We start from the raw sequence: 25,388 nt of genomic DNA on the forward strand, positions 1-25,388 counted from the left end.
TGGGGGCTTGAACCCAGGAGCTTATTCCCTACACAAAGAGCCACACACAGACTTTGATTTAGTATATCACTGTTCCAGGTAGTTTGGAAAGTGAATTTATTTGAGCAATAGGAGGATAGAACAAATAAAATCAGATCATACAGAAGAAGGAATGGTGAATAATAACAATTGCTGCATAGATATAAAAAGCTTACATTTCCAAAGGATCAGCCGTACCATCATATCCAGGGCTTTCCCTCCCCTCTCTTTCTTACTGCCTCTCCTTCTACATTACAAACACTTGTGGAAAAAGCGAGGTTCCCGCTCTCTGCGTTCTTATCAAATTTCAGACACAGCTGTGTGGCCTTCACTTTCTCTCTCAGGCTTTAGTATAAGTTAAGTGCTAGTTTTCTCATCATAGACTTAGTGGAATAACTAAATAAACAGACTCTTACCTGTTCGTAAACATTTCACAGTGCAAGACAGTAAACAGGAGTTCACTCAGAGGTTGGCCTGTGGCCTTCAAACTAGTCTGTGTCTGGGTGAAAAATCTGAATCCATATGGCCTAACCTCTATATACATCCTCAGCAAAAAGTAACAAAAAATGACTCCAACACACGTACACCTCTTGCTCTTTGGATGTGTTTCCATGGCCAGAACACTCCATAGTCCAACTCACTCACTGTACCTGGTGTTTCTTCCTTCCCCTTGAGTGTGCCATTTCTTCAGGATAGATGCTCAATTTTTAAGTTCTTAGAGCTTGGCTAGTCCTAGGAAAGTGGCATGACCTGTCATATCTATTGTAGCATTTGAGCGGGGAATGAGCAGCTTTATAATGTCACCTCTCTGGAGTTTATAAACACCTGTATGGGGAAAATAAAATACAACAGCTATTGCATAAGAACTTTGAAAAACTGAAGCCCATTTCCCAGTTTATAAGTTTGATTTTCAACTTGTGCAAAATTTTCAGCAGTTTAAACAATTAAACAGGTACTTTATTATGTGGATTTCATCTCCCATTCCTACCTTTACATACTGCTTCTTGAATTAAAGATGACAAGAACATTTTAACCTTAGGGTGGGGGTCAAAAGTTCAAACAAGCATCCAAGAAAAAAATGAATGCCTCCATGCCTGCTATGGTCATCTTAAAATATTTTTAATATCATGAGATATTGTCTGCACAACCTAATAATTTATTAGACAGCGTATGATAATTTAAGGCCTAATTCACCAAGTTTGTTTTCTCCTCCTGTGTATATGTGAAAAAATGCTTAGTGAATCAGGTCTTTAATATTCCTAAATAGTATACCCTCTTCTATTTTTAATTTTAAAAAAAGTAGATGAAGATAGCACTCAGCAAGGAAATAACTAGTCTTTTTGTTTTTAACAGCTTTCTTTTTAATTAAAAGTACTTTGCTCTGACTTCAGGTAGCATGTTGGAACCTGTCAGAGTGTATAATGGCCAAGATTTCTCCCACTTTGAGCTTTACGAGCTTGTAATGCAAGTGCTAGCAAAAAACATTAATGATACGTGGGATCATTGCACAAAAAAGAAAAAATCTCCCTTATTAATATTGTGACCTAGACATGAGTTAGTAAAGGAGAAAAAGAGCATGACACTAGCAGAAAATCTCTCTAACCTCATCCCAGCTGCTTAATGAATATGAATCAAGAAGCTGCTGTCATGCTAGGCAATTGGTCCATTAAAAAAAATATCTTATCAAGACTTCATGTGACTATTAAAGAATTCCCCTTGGCTCAGGATGGATTCAGTCTTCAGCCTGTGGAAGTGTGTGTGTGTTAAAGGATACTTGCAAAGGAACCATTTATTTATTTACAGCTCATTACCACCACTGTAGCAGGAGTTGTAAGCGCTGTCCTTGTTCTCTGGCATGCTCTGAACACAACGGAAGAGGATTTTAACGTCATTCTCATCCCCGCCCACCATTCGTGTCACCATATGACCCATGGTGAAGGTAATGTCATGAAACAGGACCTGTGAATGGACGAGATGGGTGTGATGAAATAAGGAACTCAGCCCTATAGCTTCTTATTACTGGCACATTTGTGATAGCTTGACATCATGATGGCTCTATGCATCCTAGCATAAGAACATAAGAAGTGCCCAATCCAGGTTAATAGCAAGTACCCTGCAGATGCTAATGGGGAAGTCCATGCTTCCAGAAATAAGGAGTGGCAATTCCCAAGTTTACCTAATGATTATTAATGGATTTGTCATCCAGAGACTTGTTCAAACTTTGCTTAAATTACCTAGCTATACTATTATAGCTACAAACTGCACAGCTTAATGCACTGACTAAAAAAAATATTTTTATTTTTTAAAAAATGGGATCGGAAGTAATATCCTATTGTAGATTAGTACATAAGAACATAAAACTTGCTATACTGGGTCAGACCAAGGGTCCATCAAGCCCAGCACCCTGTTTCCAACAGTGGCCAATCCAAGTCACAAGGATCTGGCAAGTACGTAAACATTAAATAGATCCCAAGCTACTATTCCTTATTGATTAATAGCAGTTTATGGATATCTCCTCTAGGAACTTATCCAAACCTTTTTTAAACCCAGTTACACTAACTGTTCTAACCACTTCCTCTGGCAATGAATTCCAGAGCTTAACTATGAATTGCGTGAAAAAGAATTTTCTACGATTTGTTTTAAGTGAACTACTCGCTAACTTCATGGAGTGCCCCCTAGTTCTTTTGTTGTCGGAGAGAGTAAATTACCGATTTACATTTACCTAATCAAGTCCTTTCAAGATTTTGTAGATCTCTATCATATCTCGCTTCAGCCGTTTCTTCTCCAAGCTGAATAGCCCTAACCGCTTTAGCCTTTCCTCATAGGGGAGCCATTCCATGCCCTTTGTCATTTTGGTCACCCTTCTCTGTACTTTCTCCAGTGCAACTATATCTTTTTTGAGATGCGGTGACCAGAATTGCACACATAAGAACATGCCATACTGGGTCAGATCAGGGGTCCATCAAGCCCAGCATCCTGTTTCTAACAATGGCCAATCCAGGCCATAAGAACCTGGCACGTACCCAAAAACTAAGTCTATCCAATCAGTATTCAATCAAGTTGCGGTCTCACCATGGAGCAATACAGAGGCATTATGACATGCACCGTTTTATTTGCCATCCCCTTCCTAATAATTCCTAACATTCTGTTTGATTTTTTGACTGCCAAGGCACACTGAGCAGACAATTTTAATGTATTATCCACTATGATGCCTAGATCTCTTTCCTGAAGACTGGAGGGTGACTAAAGTAACCCCAATATTTAAAAAGGTCTCCAGGGGAGATCCGGGAAACTACAGACCAGTTAGCCTGACTTCCGTGCCAGGAAAAATAGTGGAAAGTGTTCTAAAGATCAAAATCACAGAACATATTGAAAGACATGGTTTAATGGAACAAAGTCAGCATGGCTTTACCCAAGGCAAGTCTTGCCTCACAAATCTGCTTCACTTTTTTGAAGGAGTTAATAAAGGTGATAATAAAGGTAGATAAAGGTGAACGGGTAGATGTAGTGTATTTGGATTTTCAGAAGGCGTTTCATGAGAGGCTTCTAGAAAAGTAAAAAGTCATGGGATAGGTGGCGATGTCCTTTTGTGGATTACAAACTGGCTAAAAGACAGGAAACAGAGTAGGATTAAATGGACAATTTTCTCAATGGAAGGGAGTGGGCAGTGGAGTGCCTCAGGGATCTGTGTTGGGACCCATACTTTTCAATATATTTATAAATGATCTGGAAAGGAATACGAGTGAGGTAATCAAATTTGCAGATGATACAAAATTATTCAGAGAAGTTAAATCACAAGCGGATTGTGATAAATTGCAGGAAGACCTTGTGAGACTGGAAAATTGGGCATCCAAATGGCACATGAAATTTAAATGTGGATAAGTGCAAGGTGATGCATATAGGGAAAAATAACCCATGCTATAGTTACACAATGTTAGGTTCCATATTAGGAACTACCACCCAAGAAAGAGATCTAGGTGTCATAGTGGATAACACATTGACATCGTCGGTTCAGTGTGCTGCGGCAGTCAAAAAAGCAAACAGAATGTTGGGAATTATTAGGAAGGGAATGGTGAATAATCGTTCCATGGTGAGACTGCTGCACCTTGAATACTGTGTACAATTCTGGTCGCCGCAAATCAAAAAAAGATATAGTTGCGATGGAGAGGGTACAGAGAAGGGCAACCAAAATGATAAAGGGGATGGAACGGCTCCCCTATGAGGAAAGACTAAAGAGGTTAGGACTTTTCAGCTTGGAGAAGAGATGGCTAAGGGGGCCGACCGGGCCCCAGTGACATAGTAAGGGCAAAGGGCCGTCGGCGCCATTTTGATTACTGGCAGCCGACGGCCCAAGCCCAGGAGATCGCTCCCGGACCCCCAGGGACTTTTGGCAGGTCTTGGGGGGGTCAGGAGGGTGGGGGGTTGTAGTAAATTAAGTTGGCAGGTCTTGGGGGAGTCAGGATGGTTGGGGGGGGGGGGTTGTTAGATTTTTAGTTTTTTTTTTATATTCGCTCCATAAGACGCACATACATTTTCCCCCCACTTTTGGGGAAAAAAACTGCGTCTTATGGAGCGAAAAAATACAGTAATCTCTTGCAGGATCTTTATCTTTTTGGACTCTATGCTATCCCGGACATAAAGCACCATCCTGCCACCAAGTTGATCCTCCCTATCATTGCGATATAATTTGTACCCCGATATAGCACTATCCATTGGTTATCCTCTTTCCACCATGTCTTTGAGATGCTAATTAAGTATGGCATCATTCACTGCTATGCATTCTAATTCTCCCATCTTATTTCTTAGACTTCTGGCATTAGCATACAGACATTTCAAAGTGTGTTTTCAGTTTGTATTAACATTCTGCTTTTCAGTTAACAGGGATAATTTGGAATCTTTTAGCTCAGGTGATTCTTTACTTATAGGCACATGGACTACTTTTCTTATTACTGGAACCTCTCTGTTGGGATGCCCTAATTCTAGTGCTTCATTAGTATCTTTTGAAGATACCTCCCTCCAAACCATGCGCTGCTGAGTGACTTTCGGCTTTCCCCTTTGTTTTAGTTTAAAAGTCAATCTCTGATAAAATAAATCTCAATACTGGTGTACCACAAGGCTCCTCCCTCTCTGCTACTTTATTTAACATTTACATGCTCCCTCTCTGTCATCTATTTGCTGGTCTTGGGTTCACCCATTACATTTATGCCGATGATATATAGATTCTTATCCCAGTTCAAAAATCTCTTAAAGCTACTTTCAAAACGACAGCTATGTATTTATCAATCATTAAATAACTTTTAACCTACATGAAACTCATTCTAAATGTCAATAAAACCGAAGTTATAATGTTAGACAGAAGATCTGGTCCTTCTAATCTGCCTCCACTAAAATTAGAAGATCAATCAACAGAAATAAATCTTGTGACCCACACCGATGATCTAGGAGTAATTATCGATTGTGAATTAAATTTCAAAAAACATCTCTCTACCAAACTCAAAGATGGATAGTTGCGCTCGGGGGTGGACCCCTGTCCTGTAGCAGTACGGGAACTGGCCACAAGGGGCGGAGCACGAAGGGAGACAGAGGTAGTGTAGATCTTCACCACTGGAAGCCCGAGGTCCCCCTGGGAGGAGCCCGTAGGGATCCGGGCCGCTGGGACTTAGGTGGGCCTCGCAGGGTCTCCTGGGAGAGTCAGAGTCCGGCGTGCCCACAGACACAGGAGAAGTGCTATCGGGTTCGAGACTGGAAACAGGTTGGAGGAGAGCAAACCAGAATAGAGTTGGTGAGGACAAGGCTAGGGACAGAGCCAGAATCAAGCAAGGTCAGGCGAGCAAGGTCAAAGTCCAGGAATCAGTCTGAGGAGTGGTCAACGAAGCAAGGGTCAAGATCCAGAGGTCAGGCAAGGTCGAGATGCAAGCTGAGGTCTTTGGCAGGCAGGTCAGGAACAAGCTGAGGTCTTTGGCAGGCGGCAGGCAGGTCAGGAACAAGCTGAGGTCTTTACCAGAAAGTCAGTCCGAGGTAAGACCAGGAAGACGAACATGAACACAGGAACAAGCAGGCAAGGAAGCAGGTACAACAGGAACAAGCAGGAATGGAACTGGAACAGAAGGATCCTGGAACGAGACTAGGAACAAGCAGGCAGGAACAAACGCAGAGGCAATCTAGCAAACAAGCTGACCCGATTGCCAAGGCAAGGAAGTGAGGCCAGGAACTTCCTTATAACATGTGATCAATCAGGGTGCACCGCGGAACTAGGCCCCGCCCTGGGACCTACATCAGGGTGGCTGGTCCGCGCACGCGTAAGGGTGTGGCTAGCTGCAGAGGCCTGAAGACCCGGTGACCGCCGTCGCGGATCGCCGGGGCCTAGCTGGACTTGCAAGGGCCGCGAGGGAGATAGGACTGGGACCTGCTGTGTGACGCCAAAGGTGAGTGGTCCCATGCGCAGGATGACCTCGGGTGAGGCGCATAATATGGATACCATAAACTCTTAATTCTTAAATGATTAAAACCACTGCTAAATTTCTCTGATTTTAGATCAGTACTCCAACTTTTGATATTTGCAAACACAGATTACTGTAATTCACTTCTACTTGGCCTTCCATTATCCTCAATTCGACCATTATGAATTTTACAAAATTCAGTGGCCAGAATTTTAACAGGCACAAAGAAACATGACCACATAACTCCAACATTAATATCCTTACATTGGCTACCTATAAAGTATTGGATCGATTACAAAATCTTATGTATTTTACATTAAATTATCTATGAAGAGCAAACAGACTGGCTAAATGCTGCCATTCGCCTCCATGTTCTACAACACAATCTACGATCCGCAAATAAAGGTTTATTAAGCATTCCTTTGGTACAATCAGAACACCTTTGTCAAGTTAGAGATCGAGCACTTTCATTGGCAGGCCCAAAAATATGGAACTCGCTCCCAGTTGAATTGCGGTTACAATCAAACTTAAAGTCTTTTAGAAAGGAAGTAAAGACCTGGTTATTTATGAAGGCATATCAGATCCCACATAACATAGCAGCCAGCTTTGCAGCTTGCACTTTTCTTTCTTTTATGATGTGCTTTTACTGTATTTAATTTTATTTTTATCATCTTATTTTAATCTTTTACCACCTATTATTACTACTTATGTTTCTAATATTTTTATCTGTTCATTATGTATTTGTTGTTGCAATTGATCTTATTGTAATAATGTGAACTGTTGTGATGGTTCCCTCCCCCCTCGAATGACGGTATATAAAATCAATCAATACGTAAATAAATAAATATTGCGGATTGGTAACTGGTTAAAAGATAGAAAACAAAGAGTTTGACTAAATGGTCAGTTTTCCCAATGGAGAGGGGTAAATAGTGAAATGTCCCAGGGATCTGTACTGGGACCAGTATTGTTTAACTTATTAATGATTTAGAAAAGGGAGCAAAGAGTGAAGTGTTGAAATTTTCATAACACAAAATTCAGAATAATTAAAACAAGATAGACCATAAAGAATTACGGAAGGGTTTTGAGAGACTGCAGAAGTGGGCATCTAGATTACAGATGAAATTCAGTGTGGTAAGTAAAAAGTGATGCACATAGAGAAATTATTTATTTATGTTATTTATTTTAAAATCTTATATACTGCAAAATCCAAAAATATATTTTCAGTGCAATTTGCAATATTACATACATAAAATATCTAATAACAGCTTAAAACAATACATGCAAAACCAATATAAAAATAATTCAACTAATAATTCATTAATAATCCTAACTTTATTCATATGCTCAATAATTCTGTTCTTAATAGCTTCCACCATTTTGCCTAGTATCAACATCAGATTCACTGGTCGGAAGTTTCCTTGGATTCCATTTTTAGTTTGTTTAAAAAATAAAAAAACAAATGCCTATTGGGTAGAATAATGTTCAGAGGGAAAGTCATGTTAGTCTGGAGTACCATAATGACAGGAATCAAGTAGCACCTTATAGACTAACCAGTTTACTAAAGCATGCATGCATCTGATGTAGTGGACTCTGTCCTCAAAAGTTCATGCTTTGGTTACTCTAGAAGATGTCACTCGACTCCTGTCATTAATGGGTAGATTGTGTCTGTCTGTGACCTTGTTTCAGCAGTCACACACCACAGGATAGATTGATTACAGTGTTGAGGAGCTAGTGTAGCCAAATATGGCGTTTCATTTTAGGGGCATTGATGGGCTCTTTCATTGTTGCATGCACATTAAAATCTGTCATTGGATGGGAAAATGATTAAGTATCTGCTATGCCCGATATAACACTTCCTAGACAATCAAACATATATACAGCCCATGGGAGTACATCCTTTAAACTTCTTAAAAACTGGCATTACATTGGTTTCTCCAGTCTTCATGAACAGTGTCAGATTTTAATAATGGGCTACAGATTAGTAATGACAGGTCTGTAGTTTCAAATTTGACTTCCTTCAAATTTCTGAGAGGAATACAGTCAGGTCTTGGTGATTTTTAATTTGCTCTAATAAAAAAAATAATAATCTTTAATCTTATTACGTTTCATCGAAAAAAACATCCAAAGCGATGTTATACATAACACAATACTTAAGGTTAACTATACATACAATACCCGTTATACATTATCTTAAAATAAAATACAATATCATAACATCACATGCCTCAAAACATATTATAGACTTTCTTATATTCAAAATATATTATAGATAACATATTAACCCATATAAACTACACATTACATTTAAATAATCTTATTACACAATAATCTGCATCAATTCCTCATAACATTACTCCAATCTCCATTACTAGCAGCTGTTACCATCTCAGTTATTCCCAAAAACTTGTGTAAACATACAACGGAAAGCTAAATAATCAACCGCCATATGTAATTATTTTGGCATAGAATTCCCTATTGTTGGTATGGCACATGAAAAAGCCATTTGTCAGCCTTGCCTGTTTTACAGTAGGAATTGATAAAAAAAAGAAAAAAAAATACCTTTAGTAGACCTTAAAGAGTGACTAGGTACCTACCTATTTAGGTACTCTTGCAGATAAAATGATACCAGATTATGGAAAGATTTAAATGTTAAGAAAATCACCTTAAAAGATTACCCTATAATATAGTGGGAGCCAGTTGCAAAACAGCTGCAATATGTGCTATTTGGCTCCCAATAAAAGGTGAGCTGCAACATTCTGTGTAATTTGTAATCTACAGATTGATTTCTGTGATAGCTTTAAATAAAGAATATTTCTATATTTTGATCTTGATATGAATGCCTGAATGAGTACTGCCAGATGTATGGAGTCAAGAACCTGGCTAAAGGATTGTATCAGTTGTAAGTAAAAAAGTTGTTTTTCACCACTAATGAGATCTGGGCTATTGACAAGGTTGAGTTCAAAATGATTCCCAGGCTCTTTACTTGTTCCTTCACTGATAAGATTAAATTATTAAGTGTCAAAGCAGAACACAAAACATAAAGGTAGCTTCCTTCCCACTAATAGGATACCTGTTTTAGCCAATAAGCAAATGCTAAATCCATCTGTTATCCACTGTTTGATAGCCAATAAGCTATTACTAATTTATCTAAGTGAAGGTTCCACTTCTTTCCCCAAGATGACATGGAAACACGTGGAACCAGAAACTAGTCTGTCTTAATAATTTAGTCAAAAGTGACATAGGTTGGGATTTTCTAACGACACAGAGCTCTATGAATCGCGCGGTGCAGGGGGCGGGCCTGCGATCGCTGCTGGCTTTCGCACTCAATAGCGCCATCGTGAAAGGTGGTGCTATTGCGCTCGAAATTGGAAGCGAAAAGGCTCCTTACCTTTTCGCCATCCGCGTGGCGTCCGCCTCGGTGCCGCCCCGACTTCTCCCCTTCCTGTGGCTACTCCTCCCCGATCTAGCTATCGCACGCGAAAAGGGACGCTAGCTTTAGAAAATAACCCCCATAGACAAATGAAAAAGTAATTTGCTTTCTTGTGCTATAATCCCAACTATCACACAAGAAAGCAATGCAAAGATAAGTCGATTATTATTTTATTTGCATAAAAAATTCTCAAAAAAATATACAGCATATCAGACCAATGATTATTGAAAAAGCAATGAAGGTCTGAGACCGGTAGTGCTTATTATGATGGTCCACAAGACTGCTTTATTCTTAACAAAGTTGTAATTTTCATCAATGTTTGGGAGAATAATCGTTGCAATACATTACCTCCTGCTTATAATTTTTCATTTGCCAGATTTTCAGGTTGTTGAATTAGTTCTGTCTTGTACCAGAACTACCTCATTAACTTCAAGGGGACAAAACGTGAAGTTGGAATGTCCCTGTCTCTACCAAATTTTACTCAATCATTGTCTCATTCTCTTTATCTAAAGCTTCCCTAATACTTAAAGCTTTATTCCTGAAATGGGAGGAGAATTCTTCACAAGCCAACAAAGGCGTTGTTTGTATTTCAGAATGACTTCATGATTGAGCCAACTATTTTACAATTTGAAAAAGCTCTTTTGTAGAGCTTTTTGTTGAAACAATCTTATCGGAATAATAGGTTGCCTTAATTATCATCATTGCCTTATCATATGAAACCAAAGCTTCTTTAAATAACTGGTTATAGTTTCTAATGGTGACTTTATCCATTTTCTTTTCAAACTCTGTTTCTTCTGCTTTTGATTTCTAAGTAAAAGAATGAACTAAGGTGATGGGTTCTTATTAAACTTTGCTGCAAATGTTCTAACTGGGGTGATCCTATCTCGAACAGTCAAGAACTGTAAATTCCAAGTAACCATTTGATCACTAGTCAAGCCTAATGTTGCATTTGGCGGTCTGTGGTCCTGCGTCGCGAGCCACCATTCTTACCTGCAACCCCAGGTCCAGCTTCAAGTGCCACGATGTCGGGGAAGGCCCCCCCCCATCAGCTCTCAGCTGCCTGGGATGCCCCTGATACTGGTGGTCCTGACCCGCGCACACCCCAGGCCTCTCTCTCTCTCGGCCCATGGCTACCCAGACTGACGCTGGACCGGTAGTCCGTTCCTCCAATGCCAGTGGACCTGGTATGTGCATGCAGCGGAGCCTGCTCATCCCTCCTTCAGCAGCGCAGACACCTGGGCCTTTCTTAGGCACACATGCGTGGCTGACTCTGCTCCCTTTGTAGGGCCCACGGCAAGAAGGAACTGTAGGTGCCCACTGATGACATCACAGAACAGGAACTATAAAAGGCGTTCTCACTAGCCTCTGCACGCTTTTGCAATGGGTCGACTACCTCCATAGGTAGCTCTAGTTCCAGTGTTCCTGTCTTTGTATTCCAGTGTTCATGCTCTCCTGTCTCTGTTTCCAGTGTTGGCAGTCTGGCCTCCTTCCTTGTGTGGTCAGTCTTCTGCGTCCTCCCCGTGTTCCCTGTCCTCTCTGTGTCTCTGGATTGGACTTCTGGCTTGAGCCCTTATTTCGGACCCTGATGCTTCCTGCTCTCTGCCTGGATCCTGACACTGAGCTTCTCCGGCAGCCTCAGACTTTGTCCTGGGTCATGACATCGAGTATCTACGTTCTCCTGGATCATCACCCTGAGCCCTCTCGGCATACCACATACCTCAGCCTGGCCTTGCGCCTGATCATCTGGCTTCCACTCTGAGCTGGCCTACACATTCCATGTCTGCTTCGACTTCACCCAGAGCCCCAGCACCCAAGGGCTCAACCTAAGGGGAATGTGGGATGATATTGGCAAAGCTCTAGTTGGGCTTCTGCCTCAATCAGCTCCTCCTGCCGATGGTGGGGACCTGCAGGGCTCCTTCCAGCAGGTAATGCTAACTCCCCCTCGGTCCAAGGGTCCACTTCGCCAACACCTAACATTCCCTACTCAGGCAAGATTAATAGTTATAAAAATCTCTCTGGAGACATTAACTTTGTGGAGCACATCTTTCACGTCGTTCGTTTCCTCTCATCAAATAGCAGATCAACATGTAGCTGCCATTTAATCTTAAAATAATCTAAACTAAGGGATTGAGGAAATTGTTAGGTTCTTAACTCCCAGATTTTGTGCTAAACTGCCCACAGTAAAAGTTAAATCTAGGCAGTGGCCAGCTGAGTGGATTGGATGATTAATCACTTGTTCTAGTACCTCTCCCTGATTCACAGTAATTTTATTTCAGTTCCTCTGAATCATCACCTACAAAGAATGATTCCGGTATGGGTATCTCCCCAAAATCCTTTGCAGTGAACACTGATTGAAGAATTAATGATTTTGCTAGGAACTTATCTCTTTCTTACTGCCCCTTTTAATGCCTGGTTATCTAATGGTCCATCTGACTGTTTCACAAGCTTCTGGTTTTTGATGTGCTTGAAAAACGTTTTTTTTTTTTTATTAGCAGCTTCTGTGTCTTTGACAAGTTTCTCCTCAAATTTTCTCTTGGCCTTCCATATTAATGTTTTGCGTATGCTCTTTTATATTTTTCTCATTAGATCCTGCTTTCCATTTTTTTTGTAAAGGATGCCTTTTTGGCATTAATAGCTTCTTTCACAGCACCATTCAGCCATGCTGGCAGTTTGGTCTTCTTTCAACCTATTTTTAGCTTCTGGAATATATTTTATCTGTGTTTTCAAGATGGTATTTTTAAACAATCAAAAAATGGACCCTATGGATTACTAAATATTCTCCATGTCCCATGCAAACTTAGGGGCAGATTTTAAAACATACGCGTGGGTGTACATTTGTGCGCGCAACCCTGTGTGCACAAATGTACGCCCGATTTTATAACATGCGCGTGCAGCTGCGCGCATGTTATAAAATCAGGGGTCAGCGCATGCAAGGGGGTGTACAGTTGTGCATCTTGTGCATGCTGAGCCATGCTGCCTTCCTCCGTTCCCTCCCAGGCCGCTCCGAAATCGGAGCGGCCTGGGAGGGAACTTCCCTACCCCCCACCCTACCTTCCCTTCTCCTAACTCTCCCACCCCCCCAGCCCTAATCTAAACCCCCCCCCCCCAGTTACGCCTGCCTTGGGCAGGTGCAAGTTGCATGCGCTGGCCAATGGCCGGCCCGCGATCCTGGGCACAGCGGCAAATGGCTGCTGTGCCTGGAGGCTCTGGCCCCACCCCCAGACCGCTCCACCCACGTCCCCGCCCCTTTTTTCAAGCCCAGGGACTTACACGTCTCGGGGCTTTATGCGCGCCGCTGGGCTTTTTGAAAATAGGCCTGGCGTGCGTAGGGCTTTGAAAATCTGCCCCTTAACCCTTGCAACTGTTCCTTTCTGTTTCCTTTTAACTAATTTCCTCATTTTATTGTCTCTCTTTTTAAAGTTAAATGCTTCTCTAGTAGTTTTATTTATTTTCTCCCTCTATTGAAAAAATCTGATTTGAATTCATTATGATTACTAATGCCAGTGGTTCCATTTCATTGAGAACCAGATCTAAAGCAGCACAGGGATCAACCCCAAGTTAAGTTCTATTCATTTATTTTTATAAGTGATATTGCAGAGCAGTTGGTAGGTAAGTTTGTCTTTTTGAAGATAATACTAAGATCTGCAACAGGTGGATACTCCTGATGAAGTAAAAAAATAAGGGATTGAAAAAGCTTGAGGAACAATCAAGAATTTAGCTACTCCCCTGTTTTATCAAAGTTACAGGTGGAGCGCACTGTTAACCCGCGATTGGATGCGCTAGCTTTACCCCTTATTCAGTAAGGGGTAATAGCGCATCCAACCCCCCCCCCCCCCCCCCGAACCTAATAGCGCCCGCAACATGCAAATGCATGTTGATGGCCCTATGTAGGCGCTAATTTCTACCGGCACCGGGAAAGTGCACAGAAAAGCAGTAAAAACTGCTTTTCTGTGCACCCTCCGACTTAATATCATGGCGATATTAAGTCGGAGGTACTGAAAGTTAAAAAAAAAAAAAAAAAGTTTTTGAAATAGGCCTGCGGCTCGCGGGTTGAAAACCGGATGCCCAATTTTGCCGGCGTTTGGTTTCCAAACCCGTGGCTGTCAGCGGGCTCAAGAACAGACGCCGGCAAAATTGAGCGTCGGCTGTCAAACCCGCTGACAGCCGCCGCTCCTGTCCGAAAAGAGGCGCTAGGGACGTGCTAATGTCCCTAGCGCCTCTTTTTACCGCCGGGCCTAATTTAAATAAATTTATTTACTGAATCGCGCGCACAGGAGAGTGGCCTGAGCACTTGCCCGCTCTCCCGCGATTTTACTGTATCGGCCTGTTTGTTTTCCTGATGTCTAGGGTTTTTGCCTTTGAATGAAAAAACACCTAAGATAAGTAAAACATTAAATACTTGTTTAAAAAAAATGGGAAAAAAGGGCAACATCTGGAAAGCTATGTACACTAATGCTCATAGTATGGGGAAAAAGTTTCACATCTAGAGGCAGTCATGGAAGAAGATGGCTTAGATGTAGTGGTGTTGCGAGATGTGGTAAATGGAAACCTATGACTGGGATATAGGTATACCGGATTACAGTCAATTCAGGAAGGACTGGGTAAGAAGGAAGGGAGGAGGTGTGGCTTTATAATATAAAAATATTAAAGCAACAGAATTGCATGGTTTATGAGGTAAGGAGGAGGAGGCTCTCAAAAGTATAAATAATGCACAAGAAGCAGACATTTCCAGGAGAAAGGAAGTTCTCAAACAGGAGGTCATGATATGAGGATCAAAGAGGACAGAAGGAGGAGTAACATCATAAAATATTTCTTCACAAAAAGGGTAATGGATGCATGGAACAACCTCCCAGGAGGGGATGTGGTGGACACAGAAAAACAGAAAAAGAATTAAAGAAACCAAGCAATAACCACAAAAAGATCCTTCTTTATGAAGATATAAAGCCTCTTTGGTATTGCATCAGGAATGGCAGACTAGTTAGGCCATGTAATCTGTGTCTGCCATCATATTCTGTGTCTCTGTGGGAAAGAATAAGTAGAGTGACCTCACAAGGTCCTGATGAGTGCTGGATAGGAAGGAATAAGGCCTCACAAGGGGAGAGCCCCTGATTAAAATAAATATGTTCTTTTGCATTACCTGACTGTAAATAAAGTAGAGTCCAGAATCTCTCACATTGATCGTTTTCCCCTGAACATCGAATGAATTGCCCTGGCACAGAGATGTCTCCCAGGCAACTTCTGTCAAGTCCTCTGATTCTGTAAAGAAATAAGCATTCCATTTAAAACAAACTCCCTCTTCTGGCCCGTTCTTTGATATCTTACCTTGTCTGGCCTGTTAGATATTCTGAAGATCAATATTAAAATGATTTGTCTAGCTAAATTCAAAAGTTAGCTAAACAAACCACAGGTTTTAAATTTCTCACCCATCTCAATACTTTCAATTTATCTGGCTAACATTTCAGCCATATAAGTTGGAGGCATTTTGAGGCAGCTTTAGTTTAACCAAATAACTTATCTGGATAACTCCAATATTCAGACTTTACTGTATCGGGCCGATACAGTAAAGTCTGTGGGAGAGCAAGCGAACGCCCGCTCTCCTGGCGCGCGCACCGGCCACTCGCCAGTGAGCACGATGTAGTATTTAAATTAGGCCCGGCGGTAGATCCGGGCAAAAGGAGGCGCTAGGGATACTAGCGTGTCCCTAGCGCCTCCTTTTTGACAGGAGCGGCGGCTGTCAGCGGGTTTGACAGCCGACGCTCAATTTTGCCGGTGTCGGTTCTTGAGCCTACTGACAGCCACGGGCTTGGAAACTGGACGCCGGCAAAATTGAGCGTCCGGTTTTCGGCCCGACAGCCGCGGGCCGAATTCAAATTTTTTGTACTTGTTTTACTCTTCGGGACCTCCAACTTAATATCGCTATGATATTAAGTCGGAGGGTGCACAGAAAAGCAGTTTTTACTGCTTTTCTGTGCACTTTCCTGGTGCCGGAAGAAATTAGTGCCGACCCAAAGGTCGGCACTAATTTCTGAAAGTAAAATGTGCGGCTTGGCTGCACATTTTACTTTCTGTATCCCGCGCGCATACCTAATAGGGCCATCAACATGCATTTGCATGTTGAGGGCGCTATTAGGTGCCGCGGGTTGGACGCGCGTTTTCCTCCCCTTACCCCTTACTGAATAAGGGGTAAGGGAAAACGCACGTCCAATAGCATTGGAACGTTGGAGCGCACTGTACTGTATCGGCCTGCAAGTTTGGTCATGCTGGAGAGCAGTCCTCAGGTTAGCCGGATAAGTTTATCTGGCTAACTAGGACTTTAGCTATAGTCAGTGGAGTGCTTAATCAGCAGTACTCCACTAAACATCTGTGCTAAATTGTCCACGTACTGCACTGTTGAGCTTTGACCTCGCTGTATTTAGAAATAGTCCTTTGCATCGTTCAGAAAGATTATTCAGCAAGCAGTAGGCAGGCCAGATCCTTATAGTGTACAAACCTATTGAAAACCTAAATGTGACAGAACAGCCTGCAGAATCCCTTTCAGTAAAAGTCCAGGATAAAACAAATCCTCAGTATGAGGAAATAGTATGCAGAATACATTTCAGTGCTTTCAATAAAACTCCTTGTGGTAACTTGGGCGATAGCAGCTTGGAAACTGAGAAGGAATAAGGACACAGACTCTTGCTGTTTCCTTTTGTGCAATTTATTTACAGTGAACAAATGCAGTGTAAAGCAAAATGCACTTCCTGAACTTTAAGGTGAGCTGCATAATTTGTTTAGAGACATTAGGAAAGGTTTCTGCCTGCTCCCTGGGGCCTGTCCACCCCTTTTGGGCTTATGACAGACTGAAGGGATCCTCCCTGGGCCAGAATCCCTTACTGGGTTGGGACTTAAGGAGGACTGGGCCAGATAGCTGTGGCCAGTCCCTTAAGGTTGTATGAGGGAGTTTCCTGTAGAATCTCTCACAACCCAGAATATAGCAAATTCTGGGTTGTGAGAAAAGTGTGCTGAATCCCTTTTAGTAAAACTACAGGATGGAGCCAGGGGAGGATTTAATAGTTTTGTTGCCCTTAGGCAGGACTGGAGAGTGGGGGTTGGGAGACCCTGGAGATCAGAAAATGGGGGAAGTCCCTTTCTCACAGGACAAGCAGGATGGTAGTCCTCACATATGGGTGACATCACAGGATGGATCCCTGCACGGAAAACTTTTCTGTCAAAGTTTCTACAAAGCTTTGACTGACACTGGCACACTGAGTGCACTGAGCATGCTCAGCCTGCAGTTATCCCTGTGAGCCACAGGTGTCTCCCTCAGTCTTCTTTTTTCCGCTCTGCAGTAAGCATAGCGGTTAGGAGCTCTGTGAGAAATTCTCACACTTTTTCTTTACAAAAACACTTAAACTTTTACTTCACAAACACTTTTCCCTGCACGGGTCTCCCTTCGCGTATGTTTATTCGACGCTCGGTGAGTACTATGCCCTGTTTTTTTGGTCAGTTCCTGTCACCTCCCTGGCCTGCCAACAGACTGCGGCCTTCCCTCTCCCTATGTTTTCAGTTAGCCACACATAGCCTGGGAGTGTCCCTCTGTGACACTCTGCCTGGTTAGTAGCGCTAGTGGGACAGGGACTTCCACGGTTTCCGTTGCCGCCAGGGCCCCTGTCGATTTCAGGTCCTTCGATTTCCTTGGTAACCCCTCACAGTCGATGCCCCCCATCGCTACCGTCGGTAACCCCTTCAGACCGTCCTGGATTCTTAGATGCCATCGGTACCCCTCCCCCCCCGCGGTACACTGATGCCATCGGTCCCTGCATCGTTTCTATCACTGCCATCCATGGCACTGATTTTTCGTTGGGTTTCATCGGTGCCATCATCACCTGGATGGATGCCATAGACCCACACTTTTGTGTCATCGGTGCCATCCATACTCGGGTCGATGCCATCGTCACCCAGGGCACTTCCATCAATGCCATTGATAAAATAAACAATGTCATTGATGCCCAGGACATTGCCATCGATGCCATGGTTGACGCCAATGTCGATGCCAGATGCCAATGTCGATTCCATCGATGGCATCCATGCCAACGTCAATTCCATCGGTGCCCATGTCAGTACCATCGATGCCAATGTAAATTCCATCGATGGCATCCATGCCAACATCGATTCCATCGGTGCCCATGTCTGTGGCATCAATGCCAACGACGCCATTTGTGCCCGAGTTGATCCAAGCAATACCGTCGATATCCGTGTCGTTGCTGTTAATGCTGTCGGCACCCGCCTCCATACATCGATGCCCTCGACGCCCACGTCGCTTCCATCGGTGTCTTCGACGTTCTTATCGATGAGGTCATCGACTCCGTCAATGCCGGTATCATTTTTCCGATACCAATGATGTTTTTTCGATTACTTGATGCGACATCGTTTTCATAGATACCTACGCCGATGCCGTCAGTGCTTCCGTGACAGAAGCACTGATGACAGTGACTGTCATCATTGCTGCCCGGCTCATCGACGGTTTTTCATATATATCTTTGACAATACTCTCGAGGCCGCTTCGGCCGCCATCGACACCATCAATACCGACATAGCCACGTAATGCTGTCGCCTAAACACAGTGCTCCATGCTTTGGGTTCTTATTAAAGCCCCGTAATAGCCTACGACACTACATAGTACCAGGAGCAGCGCAGGCATGCTGACAGTCCGTCATCAGTTGCCATCCAACACAGCAAGGGCATCCATCTCAGCGCTGGGGAAAGACTGGGCCGAGCACGGTGGCATGCATCGTCACTGACACAGTGACTGTCCGCCACCGACGCCATCCATCACATTGGTGCTATCCTTCTCGATGCTGGAGATTGCTCGGGCCGAGCAACATCACCACTGCCATTGACACTGTTCCGCACAGTATTGGCAGTCCTTGGTGCTCCAGAAACACCGGAACGAGTTCCGAAGAATTCTGCACTGGCGTCACGAGACATCGAGCCGCTGCGACGAGGGCCAGGTTCACGAGCTGTTAATTGGCTCCCCTGTTCCCGAGATGTGCCCCACCGACATCGGTGTGGGATTGTGGCCCTCCACTAATTACGGTGGTAGCGCTAGCCACGCTCAGCCTGTCTCCTCTATACCTACGCCACCATACCAGGCATCAGAGTTGAGACGGGCGTCTACTCCCTCGATGACTCCTGAAATCCACGGAGCCAGCAATCTTCACCGGCTTGTCCTTCGGCGATCCACTTCGGATGGTAAGTACCCGCTTCTGCGGCATTCCATTGAGATGTGTTCTCTAATTCGGGCCACATGGTTCGAAAAGTTCTAGGTCATGTACCTTCCAAGAACCATATTAGTGTCACATATCACTATGCTAGCTATGTCAACCACAATATCAAGAGAACCTCTCTATCATTTCTTTGGGATTGCATCGGGACATCCTCCCATTTTCAGCAACGGGGCTCTGTACTGATTCTGGCTCTGGCTCTGGCTTCTGGTTCCTAATTCAGAACCAAAGTTCCAGATGCATTCGCTGATCTGCTAAACACGAGGTCCAGCAACTACTACCTCAAGTGAAAGTACACCTCGAAGCCTGACGACAGGTCTCGATGTCTCCTTGTACAGCACACAGAAATGCGGGTAAGACTTTACCGCTCACGCTCCCGTGGGAGCTTACATGATATCTAGATTACATCAGCCCCTCCAGTTGGACACCTCCTGGTCTCCCAACTGGCCGGATATCAGAGCGGCCACCCCACTTTGTATCAAGGTTCCCAGTACACTCCCCAACCCCCCCCCCCCCACAAAGCGTGGGGGGGGGGTTGGGGAGTTTTAATTACACTATTCTTTCTTTCAACAGAAAGTAGTTATTCTCCGCCCATCCTGGACCTCAGAAATACCAACTTTCTTCAGAAGGATCAGGTAAAATGGTATCTCTCGTCACCATGCTTCCATATCGCAGTAAGTACATTACCTCTAATCTTTCTATGTGCTTCATGGTGAGTCAACAATATTTCAATCCCAAGCTCTGCTGGTTGCACCAACTTCGGCAACTGGGGTATTTCATTGAATCACTATCGGCGACTGCTGTTTCTCTACGGAGTGCAACATCATTCACGCTTTTCCTTGCATGGACAGCTGCATAACCACAGTCACTCCATGCAAGGAGCTCTAACTTCTTCATGACTCACTATACATTTACTACCTGGGATTACTGCCACTGCCATAAATCCCTTATACAACATTTCTGGACACCACAGTCATAATGACCTTCCTGTCCAGCATACGTGCAGACATTCTAATAAATTCTTACATGTCCCTGCGCGCATTTTCCATAACCTCAGCCCCTCAATTCTTCATTGTCGGGCCATGGGGTTTTTTCACTAAGCACTTTCCTCATAGATCCAAAACTGCTATGGGTTAGATTTGGTGAATTTCCATTATCAGTGGGCCTAAGCTGTTCAACCGCTTTCGTCCCTCATCCATATTGCAGATCTAGAACCAAAACCTAGTCTGATTCTGCTCATGCTCGCATTTACTCAGGGTTGTAAAGTTTTCCCTAAAAGCTTCTCAACCCAATATGCGTCTGTTCCACTCCAGGCACAGTTTCACATGAACTTCCTGGAGCTTGTAGCCATGAGTTATACCCTTATGCCTTTCAATACTGCCTCTGTAACAAATCTTTGTGCATACAGACAGACAGCATAGGGACAATGTGCTTTCCAACACACAAGCATGCACAACCTCTTAGCTGCTCTGCAAGGAAGCTGCGCAGCTCTACCCTTGGCCCTTGTAAAGTTTAGAAACTTTGACAAAAGTGTTACGCGATTGGGCTCCATCCTGTGATGACACCCATATGTCCTGTGAGAACACCTATTAGAGGTAAGCAACATTTGCTTTCCCAGATGTGGGAGGTAGTGATTCTTGTATCTGCCTAGCTAATATGAGCGGTCCTGTCCTCCAGAAATGTGTCCAAATTTTTTTAAACCCAGGTATGCTCAGAGACAAATTAAGGAATACTTTAAGCTAGGGTTTAGGATCTCACAATATGAGGAGCCTTTAAAAAAGAAAAAAAACTGTCCCAATTTCATATTTTATCAAAATCAATTAATAAGCAGGGCTGACTTAGCCATGCTCTGTGGGTGACTTCATCAGGCAGCACTGGATGGAGCTCTCTCTCCAAGCTAGTAGAGCTTTGAGCTCTACTCAGCATTTACAGGAGTTCCCACTTGGCATTGCTTATAGAATCTCCTCAGTCTGTTTTGGTCTGTGCTTTGCATGAATGGCTGTTCCCGTCTCTCCACAGGAAATACTTCTCTTTAAACTTTAATTGCATTAGCGACCCACAAATAGCACTTTTAAGTGCTGCCATGGCCTCTAAAAAGCCCTGTGGATTATTATTTTTAAATTTAAATTTATTAAAGAATATGCAAGCAATCAACATGAGATCGCAACATCTGTAAAGTAAACAGACTAACCCACGCACCCGTTAATCACCCATCCCTCACCCTCCATTGTCTCATGACTAAGAGAGGCATAACATCTATAAAAAGAAAAACTTTGAACAATACAGAAAAGCGAAACATATCTATAAAATAAAATGGAAAGAAAACATGATGGCAATACACTCAGCACAACATATTAATCATTTAACTCTTGCCATTGTGTATATGGTAGCCAGATATCTTCAAATCTGGGCAATTTATCATTCTTGATCACAGTCAACTTCTTTAAGTAATATACAGATCATAGTTGTTGATTAACTGCCAGCAATCCTGGAGTTGAAGGTAACTTCCAACACACATCCAGCTCACATCTAGCTGTAGTTATAATTTGAACAATCTGCAGAATTCTAGTAATATTTTCAATTGGAAAACCCAAGAGAAAAACTCTGTAGAGCCCTTGATCCCCACATAAGCACCAACATTCATTGTTAACATGAGAATAAATTTTGTGCAGGCGTTCCAGTGCAAGTTACCATCTAAACAACAACCTGTATCCATTTTCCATGTAGACAAAATGCATAATTCCCAGACATTATCATCTAGTACAACACCCATGCTATAAATGTTTGGGTTTATCCTCCAGTATTCCCAAAAGTAATAGATAAAGCTTAGAGATTATTTTATGAACCTTGTGTGCTTCACCGCAATACCCTACAAAAATTGCTTTTCAAACTGAGAACCTACCTGCTGTAGAAATGGTTCTCATAAAATCCTTTAATTGCACATAAGGGAATGCATCTTGTGGTAAAAGATAGAATTTATTCGCAAGGCAATCCAAGCTAATCATGCCTTCATTATTCCACATCTGACCTAACTGTGAAATTCCTGACTTCCTATTGAATAAAATTTTTAGCAGTGAAGCCAGGCAAAAATGCAGTATTAAACCTAATGGGGGAACAATAGGAATAATCATGGACTCCCATAAGAGCCAAGTTCCACCTGTCCTATAGTTTCATTGTACAATTGGTGTATGGTGACAGGAAATTTCTAAAAGGGTGTGAACTCTTGGGAAGCCATACGAATGCCCTAAGGGGAGCTGTGCCAAGAAACAAAGAAGGATCACAAACTTGGTCTTCTCAACGATATGTACTGACTCTTCCGCTGTCTCTTCCTGCTTAATGTTTACTCTGCTCCTATTAATTGTTCAGTCTCTGCCAAAAAAAATCCCTTTAATTAATGACCTGCTAGAGGATTTACATCCCACTATTTTTTGCATCTCTGAAACCTGGCTAACTGACAAATATAATGTACTGTTAAACCAAATTTCCCCACCCTAGCTATGAGGTATTTCATTTTGCTAGACCTAAATGAAAAGGAGGTGGTTTATTAATAATTTGTAAAAAAAGAACTTAAGCCAATACCTTACCAAGTAGAGATTAACCCTCTCTATGAAGTGGCAATTCTAAAATCTCCTCAACTAAACACAGGACTGGTCTATTGTCCTCCAGGTTTACTACAAAAAGACTGCTCACCGCTGATTGAATTATTCACTAAGGTTTTTCCATCACCAGATTCCACCTTAATTGTAGGAGACTTTAACCTCCATGTAGATAAAACACTGAGATATGCGGCCTGTAAAATGTTTCTAGAGACAATGGAAGCTTTGGGATGGTTCCAGCTTGTTTCCAAACTACTGATAAAGCGGGCATATTCTAGACCTAATACCAGTAACTGTCTAACCAATACTTGTCACACCAGATTGCCCTGGTCTGATCACCAATTAATAAAGACGGAAATAACTTTCCTCGGCCTAACCAAAGCAAAGATAACAATCATACTTTTACCTTCATGAAAAAGATAGACATGGAGGTACTTGCAGAATCAATAGAAAATAAGTTCCTTGAACAACAGCAATCCAATACCTCCTCAGCATTTGATTCCTGGGATAAGATTGTCAATGAACTAGCTGAAAACCTCAGTCCTGTCCAGACAAAAACTATTAACAAAGAAAGGAATACCTCTAAACAAAAGAAGCCCTGGTACAGTGGTGAGTTAAGACACATTAAACAGAACCTTAGAAAATTAGAGGAACAATAGCGGAAATGCCCATCTTCTAAATCACTAGGAAAATATAAATCTCTCCTATCAAAATACTGCGCACTAACCAATAAAGCAAAAAAAAATACTATGCCAAACAGATTCACGGGGTAATATTTAATTCTAAATTGCTCTTTGATGTTGTTGAACATTTAATTAAGGACCCGTCTTCCATCTTGAGGAACTATAACTTCTCAAAGCCGATTGCAATGAAAATGCCACATCCTTTTTAAATTCATTCAATAGGTTAAATACTCAGTTCACTATCTGTTCTCCCACAATAGCACCTGAAGATTCACATGGCCTGGTTAAGTGGTCCATGTTCTACAGAGTAACTAATCTTGAAATCAATCAAATCATTGCTAAAAATTAAACCTGCTACTCACCCAAGTGACCCAATTCCAGCCAGTTGCTTGAAACAAGTACACTATAGGCCAGATTTTAAATGCCCTGTGCGCGTAAATCCGGCTGGATTTACACGCGCAGGGCCCTCATGCGCCGGCGCGCCTATTTTGCATAGGCCGCCGGCGCGCGCAGAGCCCCGGGATGCGCGTGAGCCCCGGGATGCGCGTAAGCCCCGGGGCTTCGTAAAAGGGGCGTGTCAGGGGCGTGTCGGGGATGTTCCCTAAATGACGCGGCGTTTCGGGGGCGTGATGCGGCATTTCGGGGGCGGGCCCGAGGGCATGGCGCTGGCCCGGGGGCGTGGTCGAGGCCTCTGGACCAGCCCCCGGGTTGGGTGATGGCGCGCCAGCAGCCCGCTGGCGCGCGCAGATTTACATCTGCTTTCAGCAGGCATAAATCTGCCAACAAAGGTAAGGGGGGGGGGGGTTTAGATAGGGCCGGGGGGGTGGGGCGAAGAAAAGTTCCCTCCGAGGCCGCTCCGATTTCGGAGCGGCCTCGGAGGGAACAGGCAGCGCGCGCTGGGCTCGGCGCGCGCAGGTTGCACAAATGTGCACCCCCTTGCGCGCGCCAACCCCGGATTTTATAAGATACGCGCGTATCTTATAAAATCCAGCGTAGTTTTGTTCGCGCCTGGTGCACGAACAAAAGTACGTGCTCGCGCAAAATTATAAAATCTACCCCTATGTTATCAGTCTGACAATCACAATCTTAATCATTCTCTATCAGAAGGAATTGTACCACATGGATTAAAACAAGCTGTGATAAAGCAGATTCCAAAAATAAAACTGGTAGAATTGACGATTGGGACAACTATTGTCCAATATCTAATCTGTCTTTTACATAAGAACATACCATATTGGGTCAGACTAAGTGTCCATCAAGCCCAGCATCCTATCAAAAGTACTTGAAAAAGCAGTATTAACCCAACTTGTAAATCACTTGGAAGACCAAAATATTCTCTTCCCAAATCAATTCAGATTCAGGAAACATTGTTCAACTGAGACACTACTCCTCTCATTAACGGACTCTGTTTTACAAGGATTTGATGTTGATGAATCTTATTTTCTCGTACTAATCGACTTAACAGCTGCCTTTGACTCTGTGGAACCATACGCTGTTGTGCCATTAGTTGAGCAACATTAAGATCGAAGGTAGTGTTCTCAAATGGTTCTCTTCCTTTCTATCTAATAGAATATTCCTAGTAAAACTGGGCAATCACATATCTGATACTTTCCATATTGATAAAGGGGTCCCTCAAAGCTCAGCAACACTATTCAATATCTATATGCTCCCACTGTGCAAATTACTGGTGGATTTAGGAATTACATTCTTCCTATATGCTGACGACATTCAGTTTTACATTCCATTCTCCAAATCATTTGAAAACACAGTATTGACACTTTCAACCTATATGAAAGCAATACATCAGGAACTATTGCAACTTAAACTAACATTAAACCTTACAAAGATGGAAATCTTTTGGCTAAGTAGAAACTTTTCTATAGCTAAACCACCAGCTCTAGACCTGGGTAACTTTCAAATTACTCTCTCAACTCAAGTGCGGGATTTAGGTGTGCAGT

The 25,388-nt window shown here is 42.9% G+C and overlaps 1 protein-coding gene across 1 annotated transcript in view; it reads right to left on the minus strand.

The window, feature by feature from the left end:
* Positions 1-476: 476 nt before the first annotated feature.
* Positions 477-25,388, minus strand: part of TNFSF13 (TNF superfamily member 13) — a 47,886-nt gene continuing 22,974 nt past the window's right edge. Inside the window, exons 4-6 of the mRNA XM_029581638.1 lie at positions 15,026-15,144; positions 1,830-1,977; positions 477-843 (exon numbers count right to left, since the gene is read on the minus strand). Coding sequence (XP_029437498.1) covers positions 734-843; positions 1,830-1,977; positions 15,026-15,144 — 377 coding nt within the window. The 3' untranslated portion in view covers positions 477-733. The remainder of the gene's footprint in view (positions 844-1,829; positions 1,978-15,025; positions 15,145-25,388) is intronic.

The sequence above is a fragment of the Rhinatrema bivittatum genome, chromosome 16 (assembly GCF_901001135.1).
Source record: "Rhinatrema bivittatum chromosome 16, aRhiBiv1.1, whole genome shotgun sequence".
In the NCBI taxonomy this organism is placed as follows: domain Eukaryota; kingdom Metazoa; phylum Chordata; class Amphibia; order Gymnophiona; family Rhinatrematidae; genus Rhinatrema; species Rhinatrema bivittatum.